Source organism: Benincasa hispida, chromosome 12 (genome assembly GCF_009727055.1).
Source record: "Benincasa hispida cultivar B227 chromosome 12, ASM972705v1, whole genome shotgun sequence".
Classification (NCBI taxonomy): Eukaryota; Viridiplantae; Streptophyta; class Magnoliopsida; order Cucurbitales; family Cucurbitaceae; genus Benincasa; species Benincasa hispida.
Window position 1 is genome coordinate 2,735,297 of NC_052360.1, and position 13,862 is coordinate 2,749,158.

Genomic DNA, 13,862 nt, shown 5'->3' on the forward strand with positions numbered 1-13,862 from the left:
AATAAAGTTTGGAAACAGGACGATATTATTCTCTTGATATACCAATGCTTCACAAATATTTCATTCCATAATTTTAAAATGATTAATATCATTTTGTTGAAGTTAAAATGACATAAAAATATGTCTTTAATCACTCTAATGTTGAATTTTATATTTTTAAATGAAATTTTCATATCATTAAAATTGATTTTGAATGATGAAAAATATGTTTGAGAGTGATTTTGAAAATGAAAAAAAAAAATGATTTTAATCATTTTAGAATCATTCCCAAATATGTTTTCAATATTTTCAAATATAAAATATTATGAATTTAAAACTTAAGAATAAAACAAGATGTTGAAAAACATGAAAAGTTTTACAATTCTCGATAGCTTGTGTTAAGTCATCAATCAACTCAAGTGAGATGAGCTAAGTGGTAGCATTGACAGTAATGTACATTTAACCAAAGCGTTTATGTGATATAAAGAAATAGTCATGTGTAATGAATCTTGACGGTAGTAGGACATTGATGTTATTAACATTTTTGTAATGATAACATGTCATTCTTGACGTCTTATCAATAGTAGCTAAAATATAGGAAAAAGACCTTTTTTAGTCTCTAGGTTTTTAGTGTAATTTTTTTTTGATCTATCAGTTTTAAAATGTTACATTTTTAGTTTTTCAACTTTGAGTTTGATTTTAATTTAGTCCTTAAATTTTAACATGTTACAATTTTATCCTTGAGATCAATTTGGTTCTTGGGTTTTAAAATCTAACACTTTTAATTACTTTAATTTTTCACTAAATAATCACTTTTTCGTTTTTAGTATTAATCTCTATTTATTAATTTTAAGGAATTGAAAAACTATAATTAATTAAATTTCACTATTTTTCATCTTTATTAAAATTAAATTTAAAATTTCAATTAATAAAAATTAATGTCAAGGATTAAATGTGAATATTTAATGAAAATCGAATTTAAAAGTGTAAATCTTGAAACTTAGAGAACCAATTGAAACAAAACTAAAATCTAAAGCGTAAAATTGTAACATTTTTAAATCTAGAACTATGTTGAAATCGAACTCAAAATGTAAAAAATAAAAGTGTAACATTTTGATATCTAAGAAATAAATCGGAACTAGATCCAAAACCTAGGGATTAAAAATGAAACTTTTATTATATGTAGTATAACTTGAGGAAAAAGTGATTTCTATTAAGTTTTATTTGTTGACTATGTTTACTACACGTCATAAAAAAATTTTAAAAAAAAAGTTTTATGTGGCGATTAGTGAAAAATAAATGAATCTAATATAGAACAAAAAAAAGTTACTCTTTAATCTAATACCATACCATGTTGGATACAGTATCATCTATATCTGATAGACTCCTTCCACTGAAGTACTTAGGTTCCCCTAAGTTGAACTCCCCTCACCTTCATAAGCAAGTTTTTTCCAAGATTTAGTTGAGCTTCATCCGCTCAATACAACATCAAAAAACACAGCCCGTGTTTTCACTTACTCCCTCAGTGATTTGCTACACTCACAACAATTCAACCAAGTCTAATTGACTTCTGGAACAAACTCTCAATAGGGAAATACAATGTATTTTTTTTACTACAGTACATGAAGGTTGAGGTTTAGACAATCTCAAAACTCAAAACTCAAAACTTTTGATGTACCCACTTTTTTAAGAAAGGGATAACCTTGAAAAAAATAAATAAGATCACTATATACTTCGAAAGAAGGAGAAAACATTCTCTATAAGAAAAAGAAAGAAAACTAGCCAATATCAATAGATAAGAAAAAATATTTTGACAAAATCTGTTCGTCATGAAATATTATGGTTGACATCGTGCATGACATGTTGTCCAAATTTTATTGATAAAAAATTAGCTAATTATATTACTGTAACAATTAAAAAAAACATATGTTACACTTTATGACATTTTTTATAGTGTCATGCATAAAGTTTACTTGATGGCAATTCAGTGACAAAAAATTCTAAAATTGTCGTAGTGGTGGTTGAAAATTCAAGTTTTATTTAAAGTTTCATTAAGGTAAACTTTTCTTTTCCAAGGATTAATAATTGTCTTGAAAAGAGAGTTGTAACTTTACGTGAATAGTAGAAAATCACATTAAATTACACTAAAAAATAATGAAAAGAACCTTGGAAAAATAGTAATATCATTTTTTATCAATAAATCATTGGACAATTATTTACCATAACACTACACAAATTTTAATTTTTGAATGTTGGTGAACCTATGAACAAGTTTCTTCAACCAAATTTATTTCAACTGCTTTTTTAAAAAAATTGAATTATATCCATGAAAATATGTGCATTAATATAGAAAGCTCTATCAGATAATACTTTCTCAAAAGCTATATATAGCCTCCAATAATAGTGTTTTTTTTCTTTCCAAAAAATAAAAAATAATAATTAAGTAATATTTTTTTTTCTCCGACTGTTATGATTGTCTAAAGTAGTGGTCCAATATGAACCATTTTGAATCACACATGTTAGAATTATGCGACTTGGTATTTGGTACCGTTTTAAATTTTTGCAATCCATATAAGAAGCTTCCTAATAAGTGGTGTAACGCGAGTATTTTTTAAGTGGTCATCCAATTTAATATTACTCGTTCAAACACATTTAATAGTAAAATTTTGAGGGAATCTAATATAGTAATGCTGGTATGATCGCATCGAAGAAGTTTCATAATCTCAAGCATGCATGAATTATTACTAATTCAAATTTTAAACAAAGTAATTATTACAAATAATTTCGTGAAAATGAGCTAAGTTCAATGATAATTGACATAATCTCTTTTTAAGAGTAAATGCACATTTATGTGGAGAAGATACAAAGGTGGGATGGGAGTCCATGACTCCCAATTTTTTTTTTTTTTTTTTGTCATTATAGATCATGGTCGGAGATTTAAATTTTCATACTCCAGATGTTATATCTCTTCAATTTTATAAAAAGCTTGCTACTCATATTTGTACAGTTGGATATGATCCTAGTTGAACATATACTTTGGAAAGACTAAAACCCCATTGAAAATTATTTCGTTTTGAGTTTGAAAATTATTTTTGATTGTTCGTTGTAATTTATTTATTAATATGGTTTTCAATGAGTTATTAGTTAAATTTTAAAAACAAAAATAAGTTTTTATATTTTCCTTGGAAAAACGAACATTTAGATATCTCGATAATGGTTTTAATATTATATATTTTTTGTACATAAGTTCTTATAGTTTTGCATTTAGTTTCACCCACAAAGTTCAATATAAGTGAAGATATGTGTCATCAATTACATACCCACAATACATAATACTTTCTTTAATTAGTTTTCAAGAATTTGGAAAACATTTAGAAAAAGTTAGATAAGAAAAAAAATAAACACATACAAAGGAACAAATATTTATAAAGATAATCTTCAAAATGTAAAAATAAAAAGGATTAAGTAGTTGTCTCTTCAAAGATCTTCAATAAAATTGAAAAGGAACCAAATAATTATCAAACACAATTTAAATATTTGAAAATTGTCCAAAATCTCATTTTTGAAAAATTAAAGGATTTCACATTGTTTATGAAATAAATAGGCTACTCTAATAAGAATGAATTGATTTTGAGATAAAATCTCGTATTATGGAATAAAAATCGATAAACAAAAGTATTATTCATATATGAATGTGACTGCTATTCTAATCAAATTTGGCCCCTCTTTTACAGGTTTTCTGAGGCTGCTGTTGATATTCTTCATTCCTCGGATGAGATCCTTGCCATCTTCATTCACCTGAAGAATTCAACTAAAAGAAAATTTCTAATGTGCAATCTTATTGGTGTGACTTTGTGGAACATTTGGTTGGAAAATGATGACCGAACATTTCATGATCGTAACAAGACAACGGGTCATCTCTGGGAGGACATTCTTAACTTATCATCTATTTGGGTGCTTTACGAATTCTCTTTTTTTATTGACTTTCGAGTTTTCCTCTAACTCGTCTCTGTATTCTTTTTGTCGATTAATGAATCATCATTTCTTGTCTTGGAACGTGATGAGAATGTTGGAGAGGTGTCAACTTTGTTGAGATTTTTCGATGCACCTCATGATCCTTTTTTCCTTGTCAATATTGTTCAAAATTAATCTTAAAAAATGACAAACTGAATTTTTGAACTTCAAAAAAAAAAAAAAATCTAAAGTACTTTGGATTAATATACCTATAAATACTACTGTAAGAGAAATTTTTTCTTTCCTTAATAGTTAATATTACATAATAAAAAATTCATTATGAGAAGATTTGAACTGACTATATCATTGAAATTATGCCATGCCTTTGCATGATTACAAAAAAAAATTCTTTGTTTTAGATTTCATTTCTCAAAAAGATAAAAAAATCTAAAGGCTAAAAAAAGTATCCTTTGAAATATTAATTACAAAAACCTTTTACATAAATTTGTGGAGAAAGTTTTGTTTTATTTTAGTTAATGTAGTTTTAATAAATCTAAAAATTATTTTATTGTGAGATTTTTCATTAAAAAGTTAGTTTCTATCATCATTTAATCCCTCTTATAAATCGTTTTTCATGAAAATTATTATTAATATTCAATTAATTTCGAAAAAATAACTATAAAAGACTAAATTGAAAAATTGAAAATATTTAGACTAAAATAGAATAAAATCCAAAGAAAAGAGACCAAAATAGTGTTTTAACCTAAAATCTAAATTTTTATATAATTAAACAAATTGACAATATTTTTTTCTGTAATTTATTGGTTGAGAAAATCGAACATCTAACTTTGAAGTCGATAACATAAATTTTATGTCAGTTAAAATAAAGATAACCTATACTATAGATTTAAAAACTATGAAACTTGACACATGTTAGAGAGAGTTTTTAACATTTACAGAAAATAAAGATCCATCCCATTTAAAGTAGTCTTTATCAAGCATGTAGAAACTAATGCTTCATTAGATAGGGACTCTGAGTCCTATTAGGGATGGGTTCATCGGAGAAAATGGACATCCCTATTTATCGTCAGTTCAATTTAAACAAAGTTTTAGAACCGACCACGAATTTCGTTTAGACGTTAAAAGAACTTGACATTTACCAGTTAGGACGGTGGTGAAGATGACATCTAAGAGAGTTGAAGAGGTCATGTGGCCTATGCAGCTTGCATTTAATACTAGAGGTTTGAGAGCACTGTTTATTCATTCACTTATAAGATTAATTGTGAACAATATTTAATAAGTTTGGCCACAAATTTCTCAATATAACATACTCATGAGCTGTAACCCTTCTTGACAAGAAAAATAGTATATATATAATATTATTTTAAGTGTGGCCCATAACTTTTTCTTAATGGCAACAACTTTTTTTTTTCTTTTAGATTTATTCTCTATCTTAGATTCTATTTTGGTTAATTAAAAGAGAGAATTTTTAAGGTTGAAATTAATAATTTAGTTTTTAGGTGGATGGCAAAAAAATCAATCCTGATAGTAGTTGTAATTACATCATCAAATTTTTAATTTTTTTTTTAATAGGATATGAGAAGAGATGGGATCAATAGATGTACCGAGATATCCCAATTAGATTGACATATCCATAACATCCTCATCATATTCGAAATCCAAAAGTGATGCATTAAAAAAAAAAGAAAAAAAGAAAAGAGAGAGTCATGTACAAGGAAATAAAGCGAATAAAATTACAGAGATCAAACTTTCATCTGTAAAATTCGGGTATTCAAATTTTTACAATTGTTAAAATTGGACCCTCAAATTTACATCTTTGTAGAAATTATAACAATTGTATAAGTTCGAACGGTCGATTTTTATCATCTGCGGGTCTAACTTCTACAACTATCATAAATTTAAAGGTCCAATTTTAACCTTTGTAGAAGTTTGAAGGTCTAATTTTTACATTTAAAAGTTTGAGGATGTATAATTGTAACTACAATCATACTTTAATATTTTTTTAGCGAATGAAAAGAAATTCAACCTTTCCAATGTTAAGGGAAGTAATTTATGGCAATTAAGTTGAACTATATGCTTACTTTGCGATAGTTTAGTCAATAAATTTTGATCCTTGCTTTATAGTAATGTAGCTATAAAAGTTTTAAATGAATTGCTCAATTTTTCAACTTTGATTTTAATTATATTGGGAAACATCAACAACCAAGCCAAAAATTAGATGGATTTGATTAAATGGAATAGATTTTCAAACCAAATTTTATTTGTTTGATTGTATTTTACACTCAATTAAACCTACTCACTTTTGCCGCCATTTATTTATTTAGAACATTCATCACTAGGTTTTGATTTTGTAATTACATGTATAATAGTAATCAACTCTATTATAAATCTTAAAAATTCGGATAGTTATAATCACCATATGTCATATTCAAATGTTATTTTTCTAATCTATTGTACCACCTAACCATGTACTATATCAAAAGTTTAACAATACTAGAGGGTTGTTTAGAATTAAAATGAAAAATTTAGTCATCATTTAATAACTATTTAGGTTTTGAAAATTTATCTTTATTTTATAATTTGGCTAAAAATTCAAATATTATCTTAAGAAAGATTATAATCAATGCAAAGAAATTACTAAAAGCAAGCACAACTTTTAAAAATTAAAAAAAAAAACTAAATTGTTAACAAATTAATCACAGGACCGTAATTTGAAAGAAATTGTGCTTTTTTCTTAAAGGTTTCATATGATAATTATTTCGTGGGTAGATTTTGATTTTAAAATTTATGCTTTTGTTAATTTCTTTATAATTCTATTATCATGATTTTCACTTTTCTTTAAAAGAAATTGATTTATTAGGTAAAATCTAAAAACAAAAAACAAGAATATTAATAGAAAGATCGATAGAAAGTAGAAAAAAAAAATCAATGGAAACATCGATAGAAAGTATAAAAAAAATTAATAATTAAAAAATAAACTTTATAAGCTTGATTTTCAAATGTCAAATACCAAAAACTAAATAGTTAATAATCAAATTAATTGCACATGTTACTTTTAGAAATTTAATACATAGTTGAATTTTCTTAAAAGTTTAGGCCCTTTTGATAATTTGATGACGATTTAGTTTTTAGTTTTTAATTTTTGAAAATTAAGCCTATGAATATTTCTTTCATCTTTAAATTTCTTATTTTGTTATCTATTTTTTTACTAATATTTTGAGAAACTAAGCCAAATTTTGAAAACTAAAAAAATAGTTTTGAAAAAACTTGTTTTTCTTTAGAATTTGGCTAAACATTCCACTTTTATACGGAATAAAGATGCAAACCATTTAAAAAATTGGGAAGAAATATGCTTCATTTAAAACAAAACAAAAAAAAAATGGTTACCAAGCAAAGCCTTGGCAAGGAGTTGGTCATTATAGTTCTAAGTTATTATAGTTGAGTTATAATAACTTGTATTTGAGATGTAAATTATTTTAGTTTAGGTTATAATAGTATGTGTTTGAGGTGTAAACTATTTTAGTTTGAGAACGAACTAGAGCAAAGAATAAAAAAAATGATGAATGTAAAATAGTAAAAATTATAGCAAATAGTAAATACTGTAATAAATGAGAGTTTTGAAATAATATTAACGGTAGCCAATTGGGGAATACAAAATAGTATTTATTATAACAAGAGATGATTATTATAGTATTAAGATAGTCGTTATCCCAAAACACACCATCGAATTTCGATGTGCACATATAACACAACAAAATCATTTAAAATTTTAAAAAAAGATATTAAAAAAAAAATGGAAAGCACTTCACAAATTATCCTTATATAAAGGGAAGGGATTTGTATTTTGTTTTTGTGGTGAAAAGAAAAGGAAAAGAAAAAAAAAAAAAAAAAAAAAAAAAAAAAAAAAAAAAAAAAAAAAAAAAAAAAAAAAAAAACTTGTATCCAAGTCTACAAAATCCCATTTGCCAAGCAGAGATTGTTTGCCCTCCTTCTCTCCCCAAAGGGAAGTTCAACCACCACCCACCTTCTTTTTCCTTTCTCCTCAACAGATGGCTTTAAATAAAACAATGAATTCATTATTATTTCATCTGCTATCTGCTACTCCCTGACTATTTATCTCTCTCTCTCCAAAAAAAAAAGTCAATTTTTTTTTTTTTTTTTTTAAAAATTATCAATGAAGAAATTACAAAACAGGTAGAGAGAAAGTTAAACTCTTTTTTATATCTCCAAAATCATTAGTCTCTTTCTATCAAAATGTTATCAATATCTTCTTCTTCTTCTTCTTCTTCTTCAATGGCCAAATCAGCCAAATGGGTTTTCAAATCAATTGGCCATTTCACAAATGAAGTCGTAAGCATTTTTCTCTTCTCTCTTCTTGACATCTTCGACATTGTGTTATGTTTTGTTTACAAAATGGCTGATTTCTTCTTTGAATCCCAATGGAAACCTTGTTATTGTTCTTCCCATAAAGAAGCTATTACAAGTAGTGATGGGAATAAGGTTTTGGTCTCTCAAAAAAATGTCTTGTCTTTGTCCACTAAACTTCAGCTTGAAGAAGTTTCTGATACTCTTTATACTCGTCCTTCTTATCTCTCTGAGATATCTAAGGTTATGCCTTTTCTTGTTGGTTCCACGACGACCACCGCGGTTGGGTCGACGTTTACTGTTAATTCCACCATTGTTGAAATGCTTCAAGACAAGATCAATGGTGGCCAAAATCCTAGATGGTCGGACTGTGATTGTAAACCTTGTACTCGTTGGTCTTCTTCCCCTAAACAATCGCTCTTTGTTCGTTCGCATGGACTGAAAGGTAATTTTAATTGCGCTCGTGTTTGAATTTTAGTTTTTGAACTTCGATTTTACTTTTAAATGATTCATTTTGACCTTTGAATTCTTCTCAAGAGGTCTTTCTTTCTTTTCTTTTCTTTTCTTTTCTTTTCTTTTTCTTTTTTTTTAATCTTTTAGAGTTTTGAAATGTCAATTTTCTTTTTTTTTCTTTAAATTTTTTGGGGGAAAATATATTGTAGTTTCTAAACCTAAACTTTCGAGAAATAATTATTTTCGTTATTTTGATCACCTAATTTTAGCTAATGTTCTTACCTACATATTACCATTAAAATTGTGATAATTGTTTACTTTTTTAAGGAAATAATAAGAGGGGGAAAAAGGCCTAATCTTTCTTCCTTTTTGCAATTCTCTCTCTTAGCTAGGTTTCGAAAACATTAATGATAGTCAAAAAGATGTTTCTACCAATCTGATTTTTGTTATAAACCTATAACTTAGGTCCTATATTTATATTAAAATGCAATATAACCATAATGACAATGGATAATTTAAAAAAGAATGTTCAAATATCATATTTTGAAAATTAATCTGAAAAGGAAAAAAAAAATGTACGGTTTGAAAATTAGAGATCAATTTTTTTAAAATATTCAAATTGCACTACCAAACAAGAATCATTAAAGCCGAAGCATAGTTTAATCAAAATTTATATGTATTGTTTTTCTTGAAGTTGAAAGTTCAAATTAATCTAGTGACTATTAAAAAAAAGGAAAAAAAAATGAAAATGGAGCATTTAAGCTTAATTATCATTGAATGCACATACAACTATTGAAACATAACTCAAGAATGGGTGGTTTTCAGATCACCCACGTGAAGACGTACTGTTCATTCATGGCTTCATTTCTTCATCGGCTTTCTGGACGGAAACCCTTTTCCCAAACTTCTCGGAGTCGGCTAAATCGTCATATCGGTTCCTCGCCGTTGATCTTCTCGGCTTTGGTCAAAGTCCGAAACCGGCTGATTCACTCTACACATTGAAAGAGCACGTCGACATGATCGAAACCTCGGTTCTCGAAGCGTACAAAGTCAAGTCCTTCCACATCGTTGCTCATTCCCTCGGCTGCATTTTGGCCCTCGCTTTAGCCGTCAAGCATCCCAGCTCTATCAAGTCATTAACACTGCTTGCACCGGTACGCTTCAAACTCCTCTAATGTCATATTTGTTAATATTTGTGGTCCTTTGTTCACTCAATTTTAGTATCCAAACTCATGTCATATCGTTTTCCTTCCTTTACAATTGATATTTAATATCACTTGTTGAACTCCTCTTGTTCATATCGTTTTCTTTCCTATCTAATTATTAAGGTATTTATTGAGTATCTTGTGTTCAAACTTCTAAAATGTCATTTTTTTTGTCTTGATTTAATATTAATAATCATTTGTTGTGTATGAACTCTAATAATTTCATTTCCTTCTCAATGAATCTTGATAGTAACTTGTTAGGTGTTGGGTTGTTGTTTCCTCCCAAATTTATACTAAAAATCACTCATTTGGTCATATAGAAAATTCTTCCATTTATTATTTGCCACGATAGTATGCTTTTGAAAATAATGAGGGATCCTCTAAAATTAAAAAATTACTTATAAAAACAAATTTCTAGTGTGAACAAAGGAAGTATGATCATATTTTTATTGTACTAGAATTTTTTCCACCATCATCTTATTTTTCAACTCTTAAAACAACACATGTTATTTACTCCTATAATTGATAATGATATTTATTGAATTTTGTACAAATTATACTAACCCAACTTTAAAAAATTATTAAAAACATTAATAAATGATTAAATACACGATAATAGTCATATTAAACTTTTTTTTTGCAGCCATATTATCCGGCACCAAAGGGTGTAGAACCGAGCCAATACGTGATGAGGAAGGTTGCGCCGCGGCGGGTGTGGCCGCCGATAGCCCTAGGGGCGTCGATAGCTTGCTGGTATGAGCACATCTCAAGGACGGTGTGCCTACTCATATGCAAGAACCATCGCTTTTGGGAGTTTCTAACCAAACTTGTCACCAGAAATAGGTATTTTCCTCTCATTTTTTTCTCACCAAACTTCAGTTCCTTGAGTTGTTTTTCTTTGTTTAACCATAATTACGAATCTTTCACCAAAAGGAGAAAAAAAATGTTGAACACCCTTTGACAATTGTTTTGATTTGATTTTTGGTGTAACCGTTTTGTTAGGTTCGAATTTACGAATACTTCTATTTCTAACTTTTTAATTTGTTCAATAACAACATTGGTTTCGACTTTTAGGTTTTTGAGTCAGATATATCTCTAAAACATTCCATTTGTTTTTGAGTCTAACAAGTGTAGTCCCTAAATAGATTTCATAGACTTATTAAATATAGAATTTAATTTTGTGACTAATAAAACATTTAACTATCTAATTTATTCACGAGCTTTCAAAAATCATATAATGAATTAGAAACCTAATTAAGTAAAAAACTCAAAATTTAAGCCTTTCTTAGTAACCTTTTATTTTTTAGTGTTCCTTTTTTAACAATGAATTAAGTCTATAAATACTACTTTCAATAGTTTTCTAGCGGTCCAACATACATTTTGAAAGATTTTTCAAATTTTTAAATTAAATTTTAAAAAAAGTTTTTAAAAACTTATTTTTTTTATAATTAAATTAAGCTACTGTACTAGATTACATTTTTTAAGTAATTAATACCCACAAAGAAAATTGTTAGTGAAAAATCATCATTTTTATTTTCCTTTAAAATCCTTCTCAACTACATAACTCAAATATAATAGTCAACCATTTTAAGATATAGGGTGCATGTGGCTCAATTGATATAAATTCGTTGATTTAATGTTCACTTCCTTCACTTTCCATCATAATATTGCAAATATATATATATATAAAAAAAAAAACAATAGAGATTCGATTTTCCTACCTACAAATTATCCAAAAAAATTTTGATATTTCTATAGAAAAACAAAATTGTAAGTTCATTGATGAGATAGACCATCCTACAATATTTCTCATCCAATCTGGTCTAGGTCAACCAAGTTTATGATTCTAGCCGGGTCCGAGTCAAGTAATATACAACCCTGGTCCTTTAACACAACTTGATGTAGTATCTGATCCTTTTCAATTATTTGAACTCAATGTCCAAAAGTTTTAATTTGTCAGGAACTTGGGTCCAAGTTGTAGCATTCGTTTAGTTAACATATGGGTGGGTTTGGATCCTTTTATTTCCAATTTTACTAGAAAAAATTTATAGAAATAAAAGTAAAAGTAAAATTTAATGCAGTTATGTATTATATATATTCTGATGTACGTTACAGGCATGCAGGAAAAATAAAACACCACAAAACTGACACAAAATAAGCTAGTAAATGATATTTTGTGATTTTTGCTTCTTGTAATTTAATGCTAGCTACTGTAACTCTTTACAGGATAGTACCTTTTTAGAGTGTTTTAATTGTAAATCCCAATATAATTCTATAAATAATACACACAAATTACAAGATCCATGGTTAAATCCCAATTCTTACGATGATTGAATTTAAATTTTAAAAAAAAATGTTAAAGTAACATTTTGTTGTTTGTACTTTAGGCTTGTTTAACTTCAAAGTTCTAATATTTATCCCTGTATTTTCAAAAAATTTTAAGTTTAGTCTAGTTTATTATTGGTTTTTCCAAAAAAAAAATTATTTATTAGTATTTTTGTTATAAATTTAGAAAATATAATCACATATTATATTTTTCTTATGTGAAATTATTATTTATTATTTTAACGGATTGTGATTAACAAAATGTTAAATTGTAAATTTGGTCCTTATAGTTTGATAAAACTTGCATAAATAATTTTGTAATTTTTGCTCAACCAACTATTTATTAGGTTTCATCAGATTATAAAGATTGTTATAAATTTTTTTTCCCAAAAAAGTTTAAATTTTTTTTTAGAAAAACATAGAACCTAATTTACAATTTAACCTAAAAAAATCAATTTTGTTTTATTGAGAGTATAAATATCAAAATGGAAGAAATCATGTTTAAAAAATTAGTATTTTAATCCAATAGATTTTTTTTTTTGTTTTTTTTCCTCCTCATCACAGCCTGTCATATTAACAAGTGGATATTTATATTTTTCAGAATAGAATCATTTTTAGTGGAGGGTTTCTTCGCCCACACGCACAACGCCGCGTGGCACACACTCCACAACGTCATATGTGGAACCGGTGGAAAGATAGAGAGATATTTGGACGCCGTCCGAGAGCGCGTGAACTGCCACATCAACATATTCCACGGCAGCGACGACGACGTAGTTCCGGTAGACTGCAGCTACAACGTGAAGGCGCGTGTACCAAAGGCGCGTGTGAATGTTGTGCAAAACAAAGACCACATTACAATCGTAATTGGAAGACAAAAAGCCTTTGCTAGAGAGCTTGAGGAAATTTGGAGCAATTCAAACGCTTAAATAAAAAAAATAATAGTAATGAAGCAAATATTATTATTACTGTTATTATTAATATATCTTAATCGTAAATTAAAAGTTTTTTTTTTAAAAAAAAAAAAAAGAAGAAGAAGAAGAGAAATGGACGATATTAAAAATTTAAATAACCTCAAAAGAAGGTTTTAAGAGAGTTATGTAATTCTTTTTCTTTAGTAATGTGTAAAAAGTTTGTATTTTGTGAGGCCAAAGCCGTGTGAAAGTATTTGAAATACCCCATAATATTGGGTGTACTTCGAAATTGATGTTTAGCAATAAAAAAAATGTCAATCATATATAAATATTTAGTAATTTATAAAATATTAGGGGATTTATTAACGGGCCAAGAGTACGTACCTTCTTCAAATGGTAATGTTTTATATTTTTTTTTTCTAAAAAAGATGTTCATGTTTGACAAACATGTATATTAATTTTCATTTCATATACAAAATTTGTACTTGTATTTTAATTTTATATTATTTTTTTTCCTTTATCACATATACATATAGAAAGATATGAATAGTTTTTTTATCTTTATGCAAATTGATTGAATGATTTTTGCTAATATATTTAGGTGAACAAATTTATAAGGATTTATAATAATTTTGTAATTATTATTACT

At 27.1% G+C, this 13,862-nt stretch overlaps 1 protein-coding gene across 1 annotated transcript; it reads left to right on the forward strand.

The window, feature by feature from the left end:
* Positions 1-7,823: 7,823 nt before the first annotated feature.
* LOC120092660 (probable lysophospholipase BODYGUARD 1) lies at positions 7,824-13,579 on the forward strand. Its single transcript, XM_039050807.1, has 4 exons — positions 7,824-8,764; positions 9,598-9,926; positions 10,621-10,820; positions 12,904-13,579. Exons 1-4 carry the CDS (start codon positions 8,209-8,211, stop codon positions 13,226-13,228), a joined length of 1,410 nt encoding a protein of 469 aa, XP_038906735.1. The 5' UTR covers positions 7,824-8,208; the 3' UTR covers positions 13,229-13,579.
* Positions 13,580-13,862: the final 283 nt, after the last annotated feature.